General features: G+C 35.0%; 1 protein-coding gene across 5 annotated transcripts in view; it reads right to left on the bottom strand.

The window, feature by feature from the left end:
• Positions 1–19036, bottom strand: part of IQCM (IQ motif containing M) — a 417125-nt gene that overhangs the window by 224412 nt on the left and 173677 nt on the right. For all 5 annotated transcript variants that reach the window (XM_070257817.1, XM_070257806.1, XM_070257801.1 and 2 more), the window contains one exon: positions 10364–10479. In XM_070257817.1, the coding sequence (XP_070113918.1) occupies positions 10364–10479 (116 nt within the window). The remainder of the gene's footprint in view (positions 1–10363; positions 10480–19036) is intronic.

The raw sequence follows: 19036 nt of genomic DNA, 5'->3' as shown, positions 1-19036 counted from the left end.
TAAAGTGTCTTTTCTAAGTAGCAAGGAATTTTCATAGTTTTAAACAGCTTTGTGACCCTACCAGAAGCATATATAAACACACCATTAAAGGTAAAATGAAAGGTTTGTTTAAAAATAGGTAACTGTGAAGACAAACTCATAATATCATATATGTATAAAATTACTAATTACACATTAAAGCATGTGATATAAACTGAAAAGCTTTTTCTGGCAAGCTTGAATATTAACACTTGTGTTTCCCCAGCAGGTCAGTCATGTCACTAGCACCTTCTGTGAAATAGCAGTGAGCTGCATTCCTTATACTGCTACTGCTTCTTGTACAAGAAATGGTTTAAACAGAAAAATGTCAATAACTTGCACACGTGCAGAACCAGAAGGCACCAAACACATCATTCTGGGATCTTTCACAAGTCAGCATCTTTGCATTATCGAACTTTGGAGCTTCTAAGAACAAACACAAACCATAGGAGGGTTTTCAAGCCACAGAACCACCTTCTGGAACTTGTAATAGGCCTAGGAAACCCACGGTTTCTCAAAATCTACTCATGGAGACAGAGAAGCCTGCAATTTGGAAGGTGTTCTTAAGTGTAGTATTTTCTTTAAATTTCTTAAGAGAAGTGGAGGGATCCCAAAGGTAATGCTGGTCAGTCTGTAAAAGCCATAGCCTCAAAAAGCCATTCAACTGTCAGATTAGGGGACACTGAAGAAGGTAACCCAGCAAAACATAGGTTGTTCATTTACCAGTCACTAGACAAAGTTTCTTTAACCTCCAAGGGAAATCAAAGGTATAGGAATTTACTCTTTTATATGTAGGAATTTAAGCATAGCATTAGAGGCAATAAAAAGACTAAAGAGAAGGAGTGAACCAGATAGAGAAGTTTACATCCCAATATAAGTCCCTCTGAGGATTGAAACCTATTCACAAATGATATAATAGTGGTGCTGTGTTCAGGAATATGTTCATAGCAACAAATCACAGCACAAAAATAAATTCTAAAAACAAACAAAAAAAGATATACTTAATGCATGGCTGAGCTGATGGGAAAGGATAATGGAATTCCTTTCTGGTCAAAAACAACAAGAAATGTTGAGTTTACTGTTTTATGAGTTCTGAAGCCTTTCCCTTGCGGATTGCGTGGCAATTCCTGATGACCTGGAGCCTGGGTTTTAATAAGCTCTATGCCCTGTGGTTGGGAGACAAACACTGAAACCCAGAACATGAAGGAATGTCAGAGTTGAGAAAACCCCTCATGAAACCTGAGCACTGGAAGGGCAATACCCTTAGAGTAAAACTAGGATTTAAAAACTTCCCAGAAGAGAGAAAGAAAGAGAGAAAGAGAAAGAGATACAGTGAGACTACATGTCTGTCATGACCTTGGCTCTGGATAGAGAGGGAAAAAAATTCCCCCCCCGACAGGAATTTTGATGACAAGATATCATTCACATGGATTTGGGGCCTCAATTCATACCATCTAAAATGTCCCACAAGCCCTGCTACAACAGAAAGGTCAAAACTTTGGAATAAAGTGGTCCCAGGTTTGACAGTGCTCTAACGCACCTGGTAAAAGCAAATGTCAATCATTTTTAGAAGAATTCAGGTTAAACTGAGGCTTCAATGAATTATCACAATAAAATACCAACAAAAATTAGCTCATAATCAAAAAAGTCATTAAAGATGAGAAAACAAGCAATCAGGGAATGAGAAGACATAACAAACTACATTTTCAGAACCTCAAAGACTGCCAATACTCTAATTAAGATGTACAGAATATTAAACAAGAATGAGCTTCCATATCTATATGTTTAGAGAAATATATTAAAGGAACCAAAAATTATCAAAATTGACCAAGCTGATTTGAAAATAACAACTAGACATTCTAAAAATGAAAACCATAACTACTTAAATTGGGAACTCAAAGAATAGCAAAAGAAAAGAATAGACACACAAATTAAAAAGAACCAATGATCTAAAAGATAAATCAGGAGAAAAAACAAGACCCAGGATACAGCAACAAGAGACAGACATGACAAATATGAAAAAGAGGAAAAAGGACAAAGAATGACAATTGAACGGAAGACTCAATATATGTCTAAGCAGAGTTTTATAGAGTTTTAGTTAGAGTTTATAAATAACGAATAGAAGAGAGACAGTATTTGAAGAGATAATGGCAGAGATTTTGTTTTAGAATGCTGAAAGACACTGTTTTTCATATTTAGGGAGCCCAACAAAAATCAAGCAGAATAAATAAAAACAAAACCACATTTATACATCTCATAATAAAACAGCAGAACAACAACAAAAAAAGAAGTCCTTAGAAGCAGATAGATAAAGATAGATTACTTACAAAGGAAAGAGAACTGTTTACAACTAATTTTTTCAGCAGCAACACTGGTAGCCAGAAAACAAGAATGATAATTTCAAAACGCCGGGAAGGTATAGTTGAGAAGGAAGAAAAGGAAATACACTGTAAGTTGAAGTCTTTTGCCAACTGACCTTTACTAAAGGTACTTCTAAAGGATATAGTTCAAGAAGGAAAATCATCCTATAGGTCTGTGATGCTAGACTGAATGGAATTAAGGATTGTACAACTCTTTCTTGGTCAATATAGAAAACATAATAATTACAGCAAGATTTATGCAACATCCTTCAACCATTTTTTTATTTTTCCTCTTTCTAACGAAATTATTATGGCTATGTTTTTCACTGCTTTGAGAACTTGGATCTCCTTTGTGTTTCTTTTAGAGGAAATATCAGCCTGTTATTCATCTATTCAGCAAATATTTTCTTAACCTCAAATACTTTATGACAGGTATTATTCTAGGCACTAGGGCTGCATTGGTGATCTAAGACATCCTCAGCTTCGTGGAGCCTACATCTTAGTGAAGAAGACCAGGAACAAATCAATAAAGAGGTACATAACATACCACCAGATTGGGATACATTGTGTGATGAAACATAAAAGCAGTGATGCTGTTTCAGGTGGAGTTCAGGGAAAGACTCTCACAAGAGGTAGCATCTATCAGCAATACGTAATCACATCCACCTCATTCTGCTATTGGGAATCACATATAGATATTCCAAAATTAATTCCTGGAGATCTTGCACCAAGAATCAAGAACAATGAACATATGATCATGATATTTTCCTTATACAACTAGGAACATACGTGCCTGTGCGCACGTTTTCGTGTGTGTATATATGTATGTGTCTGTCCTTATCTCCTTACCTTCCCCATCTACCTTCATCTATTACTATTACTATTACCACTACCACTACTATTACTACTATTACTATTACTCTTACTACTACTACTACTATTACTGCTACCACTATTACGACTACTATTACTTACTATCACTGTTACTATTATAGGTCTATGATTCCTTATCTGAGACTCAGAAATCCAAAAGGCTTTGAAAACCAACAATTTTTTCATAACACATATGGAAGAGAACTTAACTCACCTGACCTTTGGTGACAAAACCTGACCTGAACCAATGAACAAAAGGCCTATATAGTGGCCTCTATCTTCCACTCAACAAAGATATCCATATGCTTTACTGAAAAATAGTAACACATTTTGATTACAGGTTTCATTGAAGATTCACTTATCTTCTTAACTTTCTAATGTTCAAAATTTTCTGAGTTCCTAAATATATCTGGCCCCAAGAGTTTTGAATAAAGGATTATGGCTCTTACAACTACTACAAGCCACAACTATGACTACAGTTGCTGCATGTAATACAAAACTTTGCCTTTGAGTAGCTCTTTACTTGTTATTCTAAATCATTTTATCATCTCATTAGCCTAAAGGTATATAACTGAAGATAAAACTTTGTACCTAATCCACCTATTGTTTAATGAATACACTTGACTTTTTAACATTTTTTTCTAATCATTTAAAAAGCAAATTACAGCAACTCTAAGTCAATGCAATATTAACAGCCACAGTAATATTCAAAGCCTGTGGCCATCACCCTGAATACCAGCACTTTGTACGTCTATTGGCACTTTCTATATCTACTTATCATTACTATTGAAATTTTCATTCATATTCAACATCCATGTCTGGTGCATTTTGTTTGATGAAAACAAGCTAATTAGTGCTGAACCTTCTCTAGTTCATAAATTTATTCCTAAGAACATTAAAAGGAAGTCAAGTGAGACATGTTCAGTAACAGATGTTTGCCTTTTTTGGCTGCCTTTTTACAGTTTGTTCTCTTTCATTACTTTTTAAGAAATTTAGTTAATGTTCCCTTTACTAGAGAACAAGCAGCGTACCCTACTTCCCTGTGGGGGGTGGGAGTGAGGGGGAATTCCCCAGGGCAGGCACAGTCTGTTCATTCCCATAACCTAATATCTGCTCAGAAGCTCTCTACATTCCACTTTCATTCTTGCATCCAGGTTTGGGTAACGATCATTTAGTAACAAGCCAGTTTATCTCAAAAAGAATACATATTTCTACTGGAGACTGTCGAACTAGAACAACTGTGGACACTATTACCATGTAGATGGGCCTAGTAACTTCACATATCTTCCCCACTTGAGGCTATCTCAGAATAAAGGGTCAATATGATTGAGAATTTGGTTTGACTCTTTTGGCTTCTACAGTAAAGAAAGCTTCCAAAAGTAAAAATCCAATAATCTTTTATAATAAAAGAAATGAGAATAGATTAAGATTTCTCCATAAAATGAAAATTGATCCAAAAATACAAATTTAAAATTATCTTATTTATTTACCTAACCCTCCACTTTTGAAGTGTTTAGTGTGGGTTGGGACCGTGATGTGGTTTAAATGGTGGTACATTGGCAAATCTAAGCAACATTACAAGCCAAATCTTGCATTCACCAACAGTGCTTTCTTTTAAAACTCTGTGAGAATAGTTGAATGTAAGTCTTGACGGATTCACTGTGTCTATATGTCTTTAACTATCTCTTGCACGGAATACCTCCTTATTTCTCCCAATAAGTATCTAAATTAGAACAACAGAAGGAATTTTTATCCAGAAGGAAATATTCAATAAAATAAAATAAGTGATGGTTATAAAAATACACTTCAGGCCCAGATAACACTGCAGCAAAGCCACATAACTATTAAAATGGGGGTTTTTAACTGCAGCGATGTAAATGTAAAATATATATGTATCTATATATATCAGAGTAAATAGCTACGTAATTCTATCACAAATATTCAAAATTTTAATATTTCATAAGAAAAGAAATATGCATTTCAAAATTAAAATGTGAAGGTTGAGGATAATGTATATCAGGCATCACTACTCCTTGTAGTAAAACCAAAACATATAAACAAAATGTAGATAAGAGTAAACAGATGGAATGCTGTTCAAAATGTCAAAGTCACAGTCACTTAGCTGTTAACTCAGGGTCTAAATTAATCCCAAGCCTACCACAGGATTTTCAAAAAGTAACCTGATTTCTACATAAAATGACAAAAAGATTTTAGGGAATCATTTGAGTAAATGGAAAATTTAAATTTAGTAGTTTTGATGACTTGCACTAATTCTTAGAAATATCAGGAAATCAAATCAGATGACCTTTTTTTTATCCAGGGTAGCCCACTAGGAGAGAAAATCATGAGTATGAAAATAGCTACAATACTTCCTCAAACATTTTGGAGGAGGGAAGGAAAAGAGCAGAAAGAAGAAAGTGTGACATGGGAGAAATAAATGGGAAAAGATGTTTGACATATTAAAAGTTAATTTATTGTTTTTTATTATGTCATAAAATCCTTCAAGTGAATGGCCATAGTCTTCTGACAGTAAAATTTGATTAAGAATTACAAAAAGATATCTAAATTTCCAAGTTAAAAGAAGAGTATCTCCTTGGATTCCCACAATTCTCTTTTACCAACATAGCTCAAGAAAATTCTCCAGAAAAAAAGTGATAAGAAATTTCATGTTAAGATCTAGTTAATCCATTTTATGGTCAATATGATTAAGCTTGTGCGAAGAATAACAGGATATTTGAAATTTCTTGTTTTCATTTCTAAAAAAATCTACAAAACTAATGAATTTTTGGTTTTGTTTATGAGATAAAGCTATCAGAAAGCTAAAAAATATAGCCAGTGACTCTTGTTTTCTCCTCTTGTATGTAGGATGTATTCTCTTAGGGAAGGGGAGCAAGGGGGAAGAGGAAGGAAGACAAATGTCTAGAGGACTGAACCATAGTTTCTTCTCTGAAACACGAAACAATTTATAATGGAACCAATTATTAATTTTTATATTTTGTATTATTTTTTGTATTTTATATTTTGTCTTTGTATTGTTAAGAAGACAAAGTGAATGCCTTCCTTTGAGATAATGGGGCTTTGCTTTTCTCTTCAGTTTCATTTCTTGCCTCTTTCCCTCTTGAATGCTGCACTTCTGCCACCCTGAACTTCCTTCAATGTCTGAAATGCACCCCGGTGTCCCACCTTGGACAACGGCAACCGTTCTCTCCGCTCTACTCCACTATCCCCGAACCCTGTCACCACTCCAACATGCATGCACCCACACGTGCTTGGGCACTCCCTTGCTTTTGCTTCATCCTCATTTTAGACTGGCACCAAATGGCAGAGTTTCTCTGAGGGAAAGCACTGCAACATAGTAAATGAACCACTCACTGAGGAGAGTTTTGCCTTACTGACAACGAACAAACGCTCTCCTGTATTTCTAAATATTAGCTGGAAATTAACTACTTATACAAATTTCTGTCAGTATTTGTTTTTATCCTAACTATTTTTAAGAGCACTATTGATAAATACATTAATTTTTGCATCTCAGAATTTTGATAAAGACCAAGGCTGTTTTCCACCTACAGTCCTCCAGGCTGTGGGTTTCAAGATTGCTTCATATATTATCCTAAAGGTAGCAAACCTTTTAAAGAAGAATTATGAAATGAAATTGTGGCAAGAAAGTTGGAGATAGTGGTCCTTCCTATATTATTGCAATATAATATTATGTTTTTATGTTATACAAGGGATTATATTTAGAGATGCTCACTTACCTAGATAAATACTATCTTTCGAGATAATTAAGGCTATAAATATCTCAGTACTTCAGAGACCATAAAAGGTAGCATGAGTAACTTTTTCTTTAGGGTGTAGTTTCTTTAACTTCATATAAGGAAGTTTTAGGGGGCCATATGCTATTGCTTAAAATAATTGGAAATTCTAACACAGTAAGACTGCAGTTGCAGAAATGAAACATTAAAACTAAAGACACACAACATTATTGAATTATTATTTAATTAGAACTGAAACATATAAGGATACAAAATACTTTAAAAAGAAAACCAAAAATTCAGACTTAAAAGAGACAGTGTTCTTTTAGCCTAAAGAAAGCATATCCACAATGACTTTCTTATTTGAGAAAATTAAAATTTTGATAAGAGTAGCTAAGCTGTAGAGAGTGTTTTGAAAGCAGAATGGATGATATTTTTCTCTCCTCCCACAAAATCAAAGACAGGATTTTCTGTGCCTTGTCTCTGCTCCTCTTTTAACAATGCAGACTTCTACATTCTCAGTTTTCCCAGTTACTTTTTGTCTTCTGGACTGATTGAACAAACTCACATCAAGATTACTTACCACTTCACACCCATTAGGATGGCTATTACCAAGAAAATAGAAAATACAACAAATGTTGATGAGGATGTGGAAAAATTGGAACACTTAGGTATTGCTAGTGGAAATGTAAAATGGTGCAGCCACTGTGGGAAATGATATGATGATTCCTGAAAATGTAAAACATAAGAATACAATATGGTCCAGCAATTGCACTTCTGGGTATATACCCCAAAGAAGTGAAAGCAGGGACTCAATATTTGTACACCGATGTTCACAGTGGCATTATTCACTATATCCAAAAGATGGAAGCAATTCAAGCGTCCATCAACAGATGAACATATAAACAAAATATAGTATGTATATATATACAATAGAATATTATTCAGCTTTTTAAAAAGCAAATTTTGACACATGCTACAACATGGATGAACCTTGAAGACATTATGCTAAGTGAGATAAACCAGTCACAAAAGGACAAATCAAAATCATAGAGATAGAAAGTACAAAGTTGGTCGCCAGGGGGTGGGGAGGGAAGAATGGGGAATTAGTGTTTAATGGGTACAGAGTTTCAGTTTGGAAAGATGAAAAAGTTCTGGAGATGGATGGTAGTGATGGTTCCATAGCAATGTGGATGTACTTAATGCCACCAAACTGCACACCTAAAAATGGTTTAAAATAGCAAATTTTATGTTGTGTATATTTTCCCACAACAAAAACTAGGGGAAAAAAAGATTACTTACAACTTGGTGTTTGATCCCTTCTAACACTGTAATTATTTTAAAGGATAAACTAAAATGGAATCCAGTGAAAGAAGCCATTTAGACTTTCGATCATGAAAACTGAACATGCAGTGAGCCACAGGAAAGAAATTTGAAGGTTTGAATCTTCCCCCCTCTTATCTATTAACACCCCCCCCCGACCATATAGTAGGTTTGCAAAGGTGAGATTCAAGCCTCTAACTGGACTGATGTAAAAGGCCTGTTAATGCTCACCCTGTCTCCACTCCAGTCTACTTCAAGCTCTACAGGTGCACATACACAAAGCACCATCTATTATGTCAAAGCCACAGTTAGTAGCCTTCTGCACTCCTAATTTCCCACTCAGCAATGAATAAACACTCTCAGTCTTGCATTCAAAGCTCTCTAGAATCAAGTCTATTCTTGCCAGATGTATTCCCCAGAGAAATATATTTAAATATACTTCTTCACACAGCTAAGAGCAGTCCCTAAATTGTTAGCGTAAAACAGGGTAGAGCTGGAAGGCTTGGAACCAGTAGCTCATTTTTTCACCTTTACTAGAAGATAATAAAAATAGCCTTCTATGGGTATTATTTTTGTTAAGGACATGTATGCATTAGAAATATAAATCTCGTTAGCTGGAGACAACTGTCTATACTATGATTAATTAATATGTTCTAAAAGTAGTGGATTACAAAGCCTGTTACAATTTCAGGAAACATAATATTCATATAATTTCCTTGTCTAAAACAGGGTTGCAATGACTTAGTTTTAGTAAATTTACTCACAAAGAATTTAGCAACATAAGTTAAATGTGACATAATTCACAAGTTTTGGTTCACAGGAAAATATAAAAACTCAATATTTGTTTTTTTAAAATGACAGATAAAAGGACTATTCAATAGATAGGAAAAATAATTTTTGAACATATTTCCACTGTCTAATGGTATTATAAACTGAATTTTGTCTTCCCAAAATTCATATGTTGAGATTTTAACCCCTAATGTGACTATAGTTGAAGATAGGACCTTTAAAGAGGTAATTAGTGTAAATGAGGTCATAAGGGCAGGACCCTAATTCAATATGACTAGTGTCTTTATAAGAAAACAGAGAGACACCAGGGAAACACACACAGGAAAGGCCATGTGAGGAGAGAGCAAGAAGAAAGCCGTCTGCAAGCCAAGGAGAGAGAGGCCTCAGGAGAAACCAGCCCTGCTGGCAGCTTGATCTTGGACTTCTAACCTCCAGGACTGTGAGCAATAAATTTCTGTTGTTTAAGCACCCAGTCTGTGCTATTTTGTTAGAGCAGCCCAAGCACACTAATACAAAGGGAAAGTCAAGAAGAAAAACAATTAGTAATATGAAAAGACAGAGAAAAGATGAGACAGACATATTTACACACAGAACAGAACATATAAGAGATGTAAGAAACCCAGACATATATACAATGTGAAACACAATTTTACAAAATAGCATTTTGCAATTTTTTAAGAAGTTGTTGTTAAAGACGTCAGAATCACATGAGTTTCTTCTACTATTTACATAGAGACATCTCAGGACTTGCCCTGATGAAAAGAAAAGCCCTGATTCCATTTTTAGGTCAGAGATTCCCAGTTTAGAGAGCCCTCATTCAGAAAACCATTAATGTGTGGTTGTGAAATTGCCCTTGGACTTTTCAGTCCTCTCATTGTCACACCTGTAACAGATGTCTTCATTCTCCATCGGCCTCCATTATATTGTCTTGATAGTCTAGGTACCATTAGAAAATAATTGCTCTCACATTTGGGGCAAACCATTGTGATGATCAGTTTGGCTATTAGTGCTCTTCAAATAAAAATTAACACGCATATTTTGGAGTTAAGGTGCTCAGCAAGATTTACATAAAATATGATAACAGAACTAAAGGATTGCATCAGAAAAAAAAGATAAATTTCAATGGAGAATCATTTTAGAAATGAGATAGGTTCATCATAAAATCACACATGTTATATCAAAATCAATCCAATAATTTGCCAGAAAAATGGTAATTCAAACTTGGTGTCCAGTTTTGCAAATACTTACAGAACAGTAATCCCGAAACACTGTAGATGATCCAGAGACAACAGGCAAACTGGAGTCACCAGGCAAACGAGACGACTTTGTTGACATAATTCCTCTCCAATCATAGAAGGTTTTGTCTGTTAGAAGTATCAATGTAGGTTAAAACAATATTTATCCAGGCAAAGCACACCCTGATCATACTGCTTAGTGTTACAAAGAGGAAAGTAAATCACCTTTATGGCCCACTATTCTGTATTAAAATTGTATCTTGTAATCTAATCAGAGAGAGATGAAGAAGTGATAGAATTGCACAGAGAGAGGCTTCAGTTAATTGGCTCCCTCATACAGTAAAGCTCCCGTGTTTTTATTGCATACAGTGTGCCCATCAGAAAACTAATAGGTTCATTCTTTTGACTCTCTTCTCTTCAAGAACATTGACTTCTCTTTTTAAAGCAAGCATAAAGCAAAATCATATTTGTGAATAGCACTTCCAAAAATGAAAGGAAAACTTCTCTCCTTGTCACATAATTACTTTAAAAGAAAGTTCAGAATTATTATGAAGGCATATGTTCTGAAATTGTGAAGTAAATAAAATTATTAAAAGTGTTTAAGGTAAAAAGGCTGAAAGAGCAAAAGGCTAGCCAGGATATGCCCACATATTTCTTCTGTCTCATGGCAGTTGTTATGTGAGATTTCTGAAGAAAACTTATTTTTTAATGATGACGGAGAGATTTAAGATTTATTTGTAGGTTTCTCAGAAGTATTAATAATTTAAAAAAGAGAAAAATTCAGTTAAATCTTGCTATCCAAATGAATCAAACTATTTTCACATTTCCTTCTTTCTAATACTATTCATATACATATATTCCTTCCTGAAACTGAACTGAGTCATCCATGGATCAGTTAATTTCAGAAAAATTTAGAAAAAACTCAGAAGTAATAAATTCTCTCATTTCATTGCTTCAATTTATTTACAGGATTCTAAGATAAGTGTCCTTTAAGGAAGCAAAGTAGCAACATAAAATAATAAAAAAATGTGATGTTATCTCAGATACATCCGAATCAATACACATACACACATCCTACTTCATTTTAATTTTATATGGATTTCTTCCATGTCAGTCCAAAAAGTCTCTACCCTCTATCAAAAAGGCAAAATCTCTAGAACAGGCAACAAAATAAATCATATATTTCAATCACAACTCAAAATGAATAAATGAAATTCTTTAATGGAAGCAAATGCCAATAATGGGGAGATTATAGAGAACTTGAAAATATTAGTATCTGAGAAGAGGATAGCAAAAGAAAGGCCATACATGTTATACTTTAATTGGGGGCTTTTTAAAAACCCAATGGGATATAAAAGGATAGCATGAGTTATTAGAGATGTATAAGCCCCACATTTCTTTCTTTTTTTTTTAAGATTTTATTTTTTCCTTTTTCTCCACAAAGCCCCCCGGTACATAGCTGTATATTCTTCATTGTGGGTCCTTCTAGTTGTGACATGTGGGACGCTGCCTCAGCATGGTTTGATGAGCAGTGCCATGTCCACCCCCAGGATTCAAACCAACGAAACACTGGGCCGCCAGCAGCGGAGCGCATGAACTTAACCACTCGGCCACAGGGCCTGCCCCAAGCCCCACATTTCTAATGGAGCTTTTTTGGCTAATCTGAAGTATTCCTCAACTCACTAGCACTATCCCTGGCCCACCGACTTCCTTTAATGATTTCTACAGAAGGTGTTCTCACATATTTCAAATAATTGGGCTTCTCCTTCCAACCTCCTTCTTAAATTTGTAAACTCTTTCAAGGTAAGGACAATATCTTACCTGGAATTGCTCTGTGCTTCTGGTTCATGAGCAATGTGATTAAGGTAGCTATGTAAACGCTGGTAAACAAGAATTAGCCTCATGAGGTTAAATCTCACAGGCAAAAGGGAATCTTTCTGACCACTGAAGAGCCCAATCCAAAATGAAACTAAATGCCATATAACATTTTTCCAAGACAGTTCAGAACATTTCAAATATTTTATCTTGTTTACCCACAAAACAGACTCATGTAGTCAAGAAGGGCATGCATTATTTTCTCCAGCACATAGGTATCACACTAGAAAATATAGCTATAACTTTTCCACTTCAGGAAGCAGTAAAGCCTCCACTAAAATCCTCAAGGTAATCATTCACACACTGATGTATGCTAATGACTCCTCCTCAGAAGCCAGGCGCAGAAGGTGACATGCAACAAATTCCCATTTATTCCACAAAGTCAGTCGAAAGTTATAAGCTGATAGTTTGAAGACCAAAGTCATATATCAGACTAAATCTCCACACACTCTTCACGGAGCCAACAATCTTCACAGATAATGCCACAGAGAAATGAAAATTCTGATTTCTAGGGGTGTGTGTATTGTGTGTGTGTGAGGGAGAGAGAGAGCGCAAGAGTAGGCTGTCTATTGATAGGTGAAAAAATAAGAAATCTTCTCAGTAACTCCATTTTATCAGCCAGCAGGATAGAATAGCATACTCTGAGATTAAACAAATCTGGGGAAGATGCAGTATCAAGATTTGGAAAGAAACCAAAATGGGCCCATCAGGTTAACAAGGAGTTATTAGCTAAATAGAAACTGACTTTGAACACAGAAAAATCTGCTAAATAACTACCCATACTGATGTCTTCCTGCCTTTGCATTTCTTCAATACTTAATTAGACTGTTTTTGAAAAATATTATTATACCACAAGTCGATGTTATTTTCTTTTCTTCTGCATATCTTATTTCCCTATCTAGACTTAAAAGTCTTTCACTTGCTTTGTATTTCCCATAAAACTGAATATAATACCGTGCCCCAAGCATATGTTCAATGTATGCTCCGGCACTGATTTGGCATCAATTGAAAGGCCAATCAGTAAAAGTGTTAAGAGTGAAAGGCCCCATATAACGCAAGTGACATAAATATCTGAAGGAAAGGAAAAGCCTTAAAAACAAGTTTTTAAAATTCTACTCTTTTCCAGGATCAAATAATGTTTCACTAGACCATCTTCCCTCATGTTTCAGCATCATCTTGATGTTTATAATGGTAATAGTTTTTAAATGCATTTCAGTTGCGGGTGGCTTTTTATTTTATTTCCCATTTTTATTGAAATTTTTGTAGTTAACAATGAGCCAATTATTTATGCAGGTGAGAGATACTTCTAAAATCTAATAAGCATAGCTATTTTAGAAACTTAAATTACTCAGATGACTCACAGAAAACTGCTAAGATGGTATACTACGGTGGTAATGCCAGGAGAATGAGGAAAGAAAGCGTGGGGGGGGGGGGGAGGAAAAATTCCTAGCTAGTTAAAATATTCACCACTTCTGTAATCTTTGTAGTGACAAACATTTCCTACATATGGCAAGCGGATAGATTTGTCAAAGTCATTATCAGCAAAGACCCACAGACAATAGAAGTTCAAACTTTTCAAATACACTGTTTCAGTCAACCAAGAAACCAAACGTTTGCAAGAAACAGTCTATGAAACAGCCTCCAACAGAGCCGAAGAAGTCCAAATTAAAGTGTGATGTATCTTTATGAAGATGTGTTAGAGCCCAAGACACACCACTGGGTTTAGTGGTCCTGTGTCCCCAGAGCCTCTTTTATGCTAAGTTTGTTCTGTTTCCCTTTTATCAATTCCCTTGTATCAATTAATTCTTTGAGTTAATTGCACATGCAGTTTTAATCTGTAGGTAATTACAAACAATTAATAGTTAGGAGACAGAATTAGCAGTTCTTAGTTTGATTATCTATATAATTAAAAGGGGTGGCAAACTAGAGTTGACAAATAGCATCTTAATCACTTGAATAATCAAACCCCAGAAGCTTGCTTGGGCAGCTGAATTCCATCTGTTACATTAGTTCAAATTTTAGAATCAATGATTGAAATATCCATTTACATCAATTCATATTGTTAATTTATAGTCAAAAATGAACACTATGTATTCAAAAATTACTTAAACTATTTACCTTCTTGTGTTTGTTTATAATGAGCTGTTTCTAAAAAGATTCAATAAAAATGAAGATTCAACAGACTAACATATATATCTATTGAATACCAACTAATATTCATGGCTGCCAAATCTTATGTTACAAAACGTCTAAGAAATACAGATAACTCCTTTTGTACTAGGTTTTATTTAACATTTTGTTTAAGTGTATGCTGAGAGACAGCAAATAAGACACACTTGTAATCCTTTTTCTGGTTATCTGATGGGACCAGTTGTTTGTGGATACAGAGCAAATACTAACAAGCAGGATAAGCTAAAGGTGAGTTAGAAAAATATATGAGAACTTCATTCTGATTAGGATACGATACAACACAGAACAGTGGCATCACTGGTGCATGCTATCTTTCTGAAGAGCCAGGTATTTGAACGTTTGGCAGATACTTCCAAGGCAATAGTGAATAAAAAATGTTCAAAAAGAATCATGATTCCTGGTTCAGTACGGCTTCTAACCTTCAGCTGCGAGGTAGCCTCTTTTACAGCCTCACTAAAATACTGTAATGGATAAAGGGAAAGATGAAAATCTCAAGGTCACAAAAAATTAAGTTTAACCATTCACCAATTTGCAGATGAGAGAAAAATTTCTTTAATTAGGATGATGCAAGTGAATTGAAGAAAGCAATTAGTGACCATTATATAAAAATAAAACCCCTAGTCCATCTGAAAGATATTAGAAAGAGCCTTCAGAGTTCCCAAGAAAAAAAAATGAAGAAAGAAGAACAAAAAAACATCTCCCTACAATGTAGATGCTACTTTTGAAGGACCACTTCCCTCTCCATACTCTCATCTATCGAAATCCACTTGAACACAACAACTTCAAGAAAACAACTAGGAAAGGAAGTAATCCTCACTGTAGCACCAGAATTTGACACAATCCTACTGTAAGGCAAGAGCTCTGTGCAGAGGGTGAGACTGGCAGGTTTTGGTAACAATGCATAATGGAGATTGTAATTTTCTCTCTATTTGTAATCATTTGTTTTGCATAGATCTATTTTTCCTTATTCAGGGTTGAGTAAACATACTGGGGCCTACATTAATCATGGCAATAATTGTTGACGATCTAGATTGCTAAATACTTTACATACATTACCTGTTCTAATCTGCACAATAACCCTATGAAATGGATGCTGAGTTTAGCCCCAGTTTAACAGAAGAGAAAATAAATTAATTCACTTGCCCAAGTTTAGACAGTAAGTGGTAAGTGGTCGTGTGAACCCAGGTCATTCTGAATTTTAAGCCCCTGTGACAGTGACACAAGGGGAAAGGTCCCTATGGTAGACTGAAAAATGGCCCCAAAGATACTCACATCTTAATCCCTGGAACCTGTAAATGTTAGCTTATATGGCAAAAGGGACTTGGCAGATATGATTACAATAAGAATCTTGAGAGAGGGAGATTATCCTGTCAGTCTCTACATGTACTCACAAGTGTCCTCACAGGAGGGAGATTTGACTACAGAAGAGGAGAAGGAAATGTGATGACAGAACCAAGAGCTTGGAGTGATTTGAGAAAGAGGTCATGAGCCAAGGAATGCCAGCAACTTTCAGAAGCTAGAACAGGCAATGAAACAGATTCCTCCCTATAGAGTCTCAAGAAGCAATCAGTTCTGCGGACGTCTTGATTGTGTCCAGTGAAACTGATTTCGGATTTCTGACCCCTAGAAGTCTAAGAGAATAAATATGTGTGGGTTTAAGCTGCCAAGTTTGTGGTACATTGTTAGAGCACCCATGGGAGACTAATGCAGTCTGCAATTCTGAAAATCTAGCGAAAGAGTTTAAGTCTAAAAATATTCTACTAGACCCTGAAGAAAATTTTAGAAATGTGTTTGCATTCTCACTATATTAGAACATGCCAAGTCTTTAAAATAGAGGCCAAAAACAATAAGAAAATAAAGTAAGACTTTAAAAAATAATAATATTTGTAAGGTAAATAAAAATGCAAATGAGTGTTTTTAAAAGGCAAGAAATACAAGGAAACCAACAACATAACGGCAGAATTAAAATGTACTTCAGAGTTACTAGGGGTGTAAGAGACAGTGCAGAATACCAAACGACTGGATTTGGCAAGCTCCTAGAATGCAGAAGAAAAGAATCCAAAGATGAAAATTATGAGAGAGAAGATTATAGATTAAAGAGGACAAAAAATAAATGCCCATCAAAGGAATCATACACATTACTGGAGACGAAGCCAGAATAATCAGACATGAAGAAAACATCCACTTTTGAATAACAATTTCCTGAGAGGAAAAAAACAAGTGAATCTTCTGAGTATTAGGGCTCACTGCATTTTAGGAAAAATTAATTAAAAGAGATTTGTATACAAATATACAAAAAATGTATATTCTGTAAAATTACAAGAATAAAGAAAATTTAAAGTACAAGAATAAAGAAAAATTCACATATATTTATAAAGAAAAAAATCTCAAAGGTGTAAAACAGATTTTTCTCAAATTTCTTCTGTGAAACAACAAAAGAACCAATAAATAATAGAACACCACCAACAGAATTTCTAGTCAGAAGAAAAGCTGTGAAACAAAATTTTATAACCAAATTGTCTTCAATGTATAAAGGCCTGGAAAAAAAATCATTCTCAAGTATACTAATGTACTAAAAATCTATTCAAAAAAATCATATGTTGTCTAAATACATAAACAAGAAAACACTTATGTGAAGACCAAGACATGACTCCAAATTAAGGACAGAAGAACTTAGAAATCATGGTATAAGAGTACCAGCAATTTTTCCCGTAACCAGTGTACTCAATTCTGGTAGGATCACATGTAGTCATGTAGATTCTATAGTTCCGATGTAAAGCTTGGTCCTGCTAGGGTTTACCTCAGTTTCTTTTCTGCTTATTCTACTTTCCCAGGAACCAAACAATTTGTTTCCTAGGGTATAACTTGAAGTCAGGCACAGTTCAAACGAAATGCGCTTTTAAATGGAATCTTGTTCTATGATTATCAAAAACAATAACCAACAACCAATGTTGTTATGTCATGCATTTACAATGGCGAAACATTCAGAACATATACCCAGAGACCCAGCAAACAAGACAAGAATAACAAAGAACAATATAATGGCTATACTCATTTTCACAGAACTTAATGACTTTTCTCCTTTTTGGAAACTCAAATTGAATCACCTGAATCATGACATCACCCCTCCTGTAACACCTTCCAAGTGTTCCCATGGGGCTCTGCAGTTTAAGAAAAAAACATATCTGGAAAATAGACTATAGGAAACACACCAGAATTTGACAATGAGTATCTCTAGGTGTTGGAATACTAAAGAATGTTTTTTGGGTTTTTTCGTGACAGTGTTCTGTATTTTCCAAATTTTCTGCAATTCATTATAACTAATTGCAATTTTAGAGAAAACACATTTAAAATAAGGCTATATAACTTTAGGTAAAAATTACGTTAAAAAATATGAACAAAAGCAAAGTCCGGAGAAAGCATCACAGAACTTTAGAAACGTTCACCTATAGGGAGGCATTAGATTGACACTAAATTTTACTCCTTTTATTCTAATGAGAACATTTTGTGTTTATAAAGGAGAAAATACAATTTGTTTAAAGTTTTTAAACAAAAACATACAAAAATAAATATTCCCTTTAAACTTGCCCTCAATGACCATACACTTTTTTTTGGCAGTGGGGGGAGGGGCGGGAGACAACATCTTTCAAGAGTCCAAACTGATATCCCCCTCCCAGGAAGTAACAGAGACAGTCTGCTGTGTCGTAGCAGATTTGCAAAACTTTGATTTCAGTCTTAGAAAGTACAGACTGTTGATTAAAGAAAGCAAGAGCCCAGATACCAGGTCTGTCACAGATTTACTCCAGCAATGCAGGGGCAGCTATCAGAACACGTGATCTGAAAATAACGTCTTAACGACAGCTCACCTGTCATCTTTGCCAAGAAGCACTCTGACAAATACAGCTCAACTCCAGGAGGGCAAGGACAATGTCCAGTGTACTATTTTATCCTCCACACAAGCACAATGCCTGGTATGGATTATGTGCTAATAGTTTTGAACAAAAGAATGTTAAAGTGAACTGGATGATGTTTGTTTTATACGTGACAGTGACGTCATTGGTTTCTAGGCAAAACAAGACTGAGGTTCTGGGGAAAAGTGGATATTGGGTAATAATTCAACGGGAGTGTTCCTAGTGGACTCCCCCGCAAAAGGAAGCAACAATTAACTAGTCTTTTGTTTGTCACACATAATTCTAAAATATTTTTAAAAATTAACTCTTCCAGGTTTATTATATATTGATGTTTCGACCATATGGATCTCACCTATTTTACTCAAGGTTTTGGTGCTTGCACTCATACATACTTGGTGAAAACAAAAATTTGAAAAGACTTATGAGAAAGCAATTTGCCAGGAGGAGAATTCTTTTAAATATTCATATTTTTCATGTAATATCAATTTCTAGGAATCTTTCATAAGGAAATAACATGAAATATGCCGAGTCAATAACAAAGATGGTATTGCAGCATTATTTATAATAATTGTGCAGAAAAGAGTTAACAGCAAATTTGAGACTGCTATTCTTAGAAAGACATGCTGACAAGGTTGACCCTTAGCTGGCATCTGAAAACTTGGCAGGTAAACAGTTCCCTACACTGATGTAAAACTTTTTCTAAAGGGTAA

Source organism: Equus caballus, chromosome 2, assembly GCF_041296265.1.
Source record: "Equus caballus isolate H_3958 breed thoroughbred chromosome 2, TB-T2T, whole genome shotgun sequence".
NCBI classification, from domain to species: domain Eukaryota; kingdom Metazoa; phylum Chordata; class Mammalia; order Perissodactyla; family Equidae; genus Equus; species Equus caballus.
Note: the sequence above shows the minus strand (reverse complement) of the source record. Positions and strands in the feature narration are given on the sequence as shown.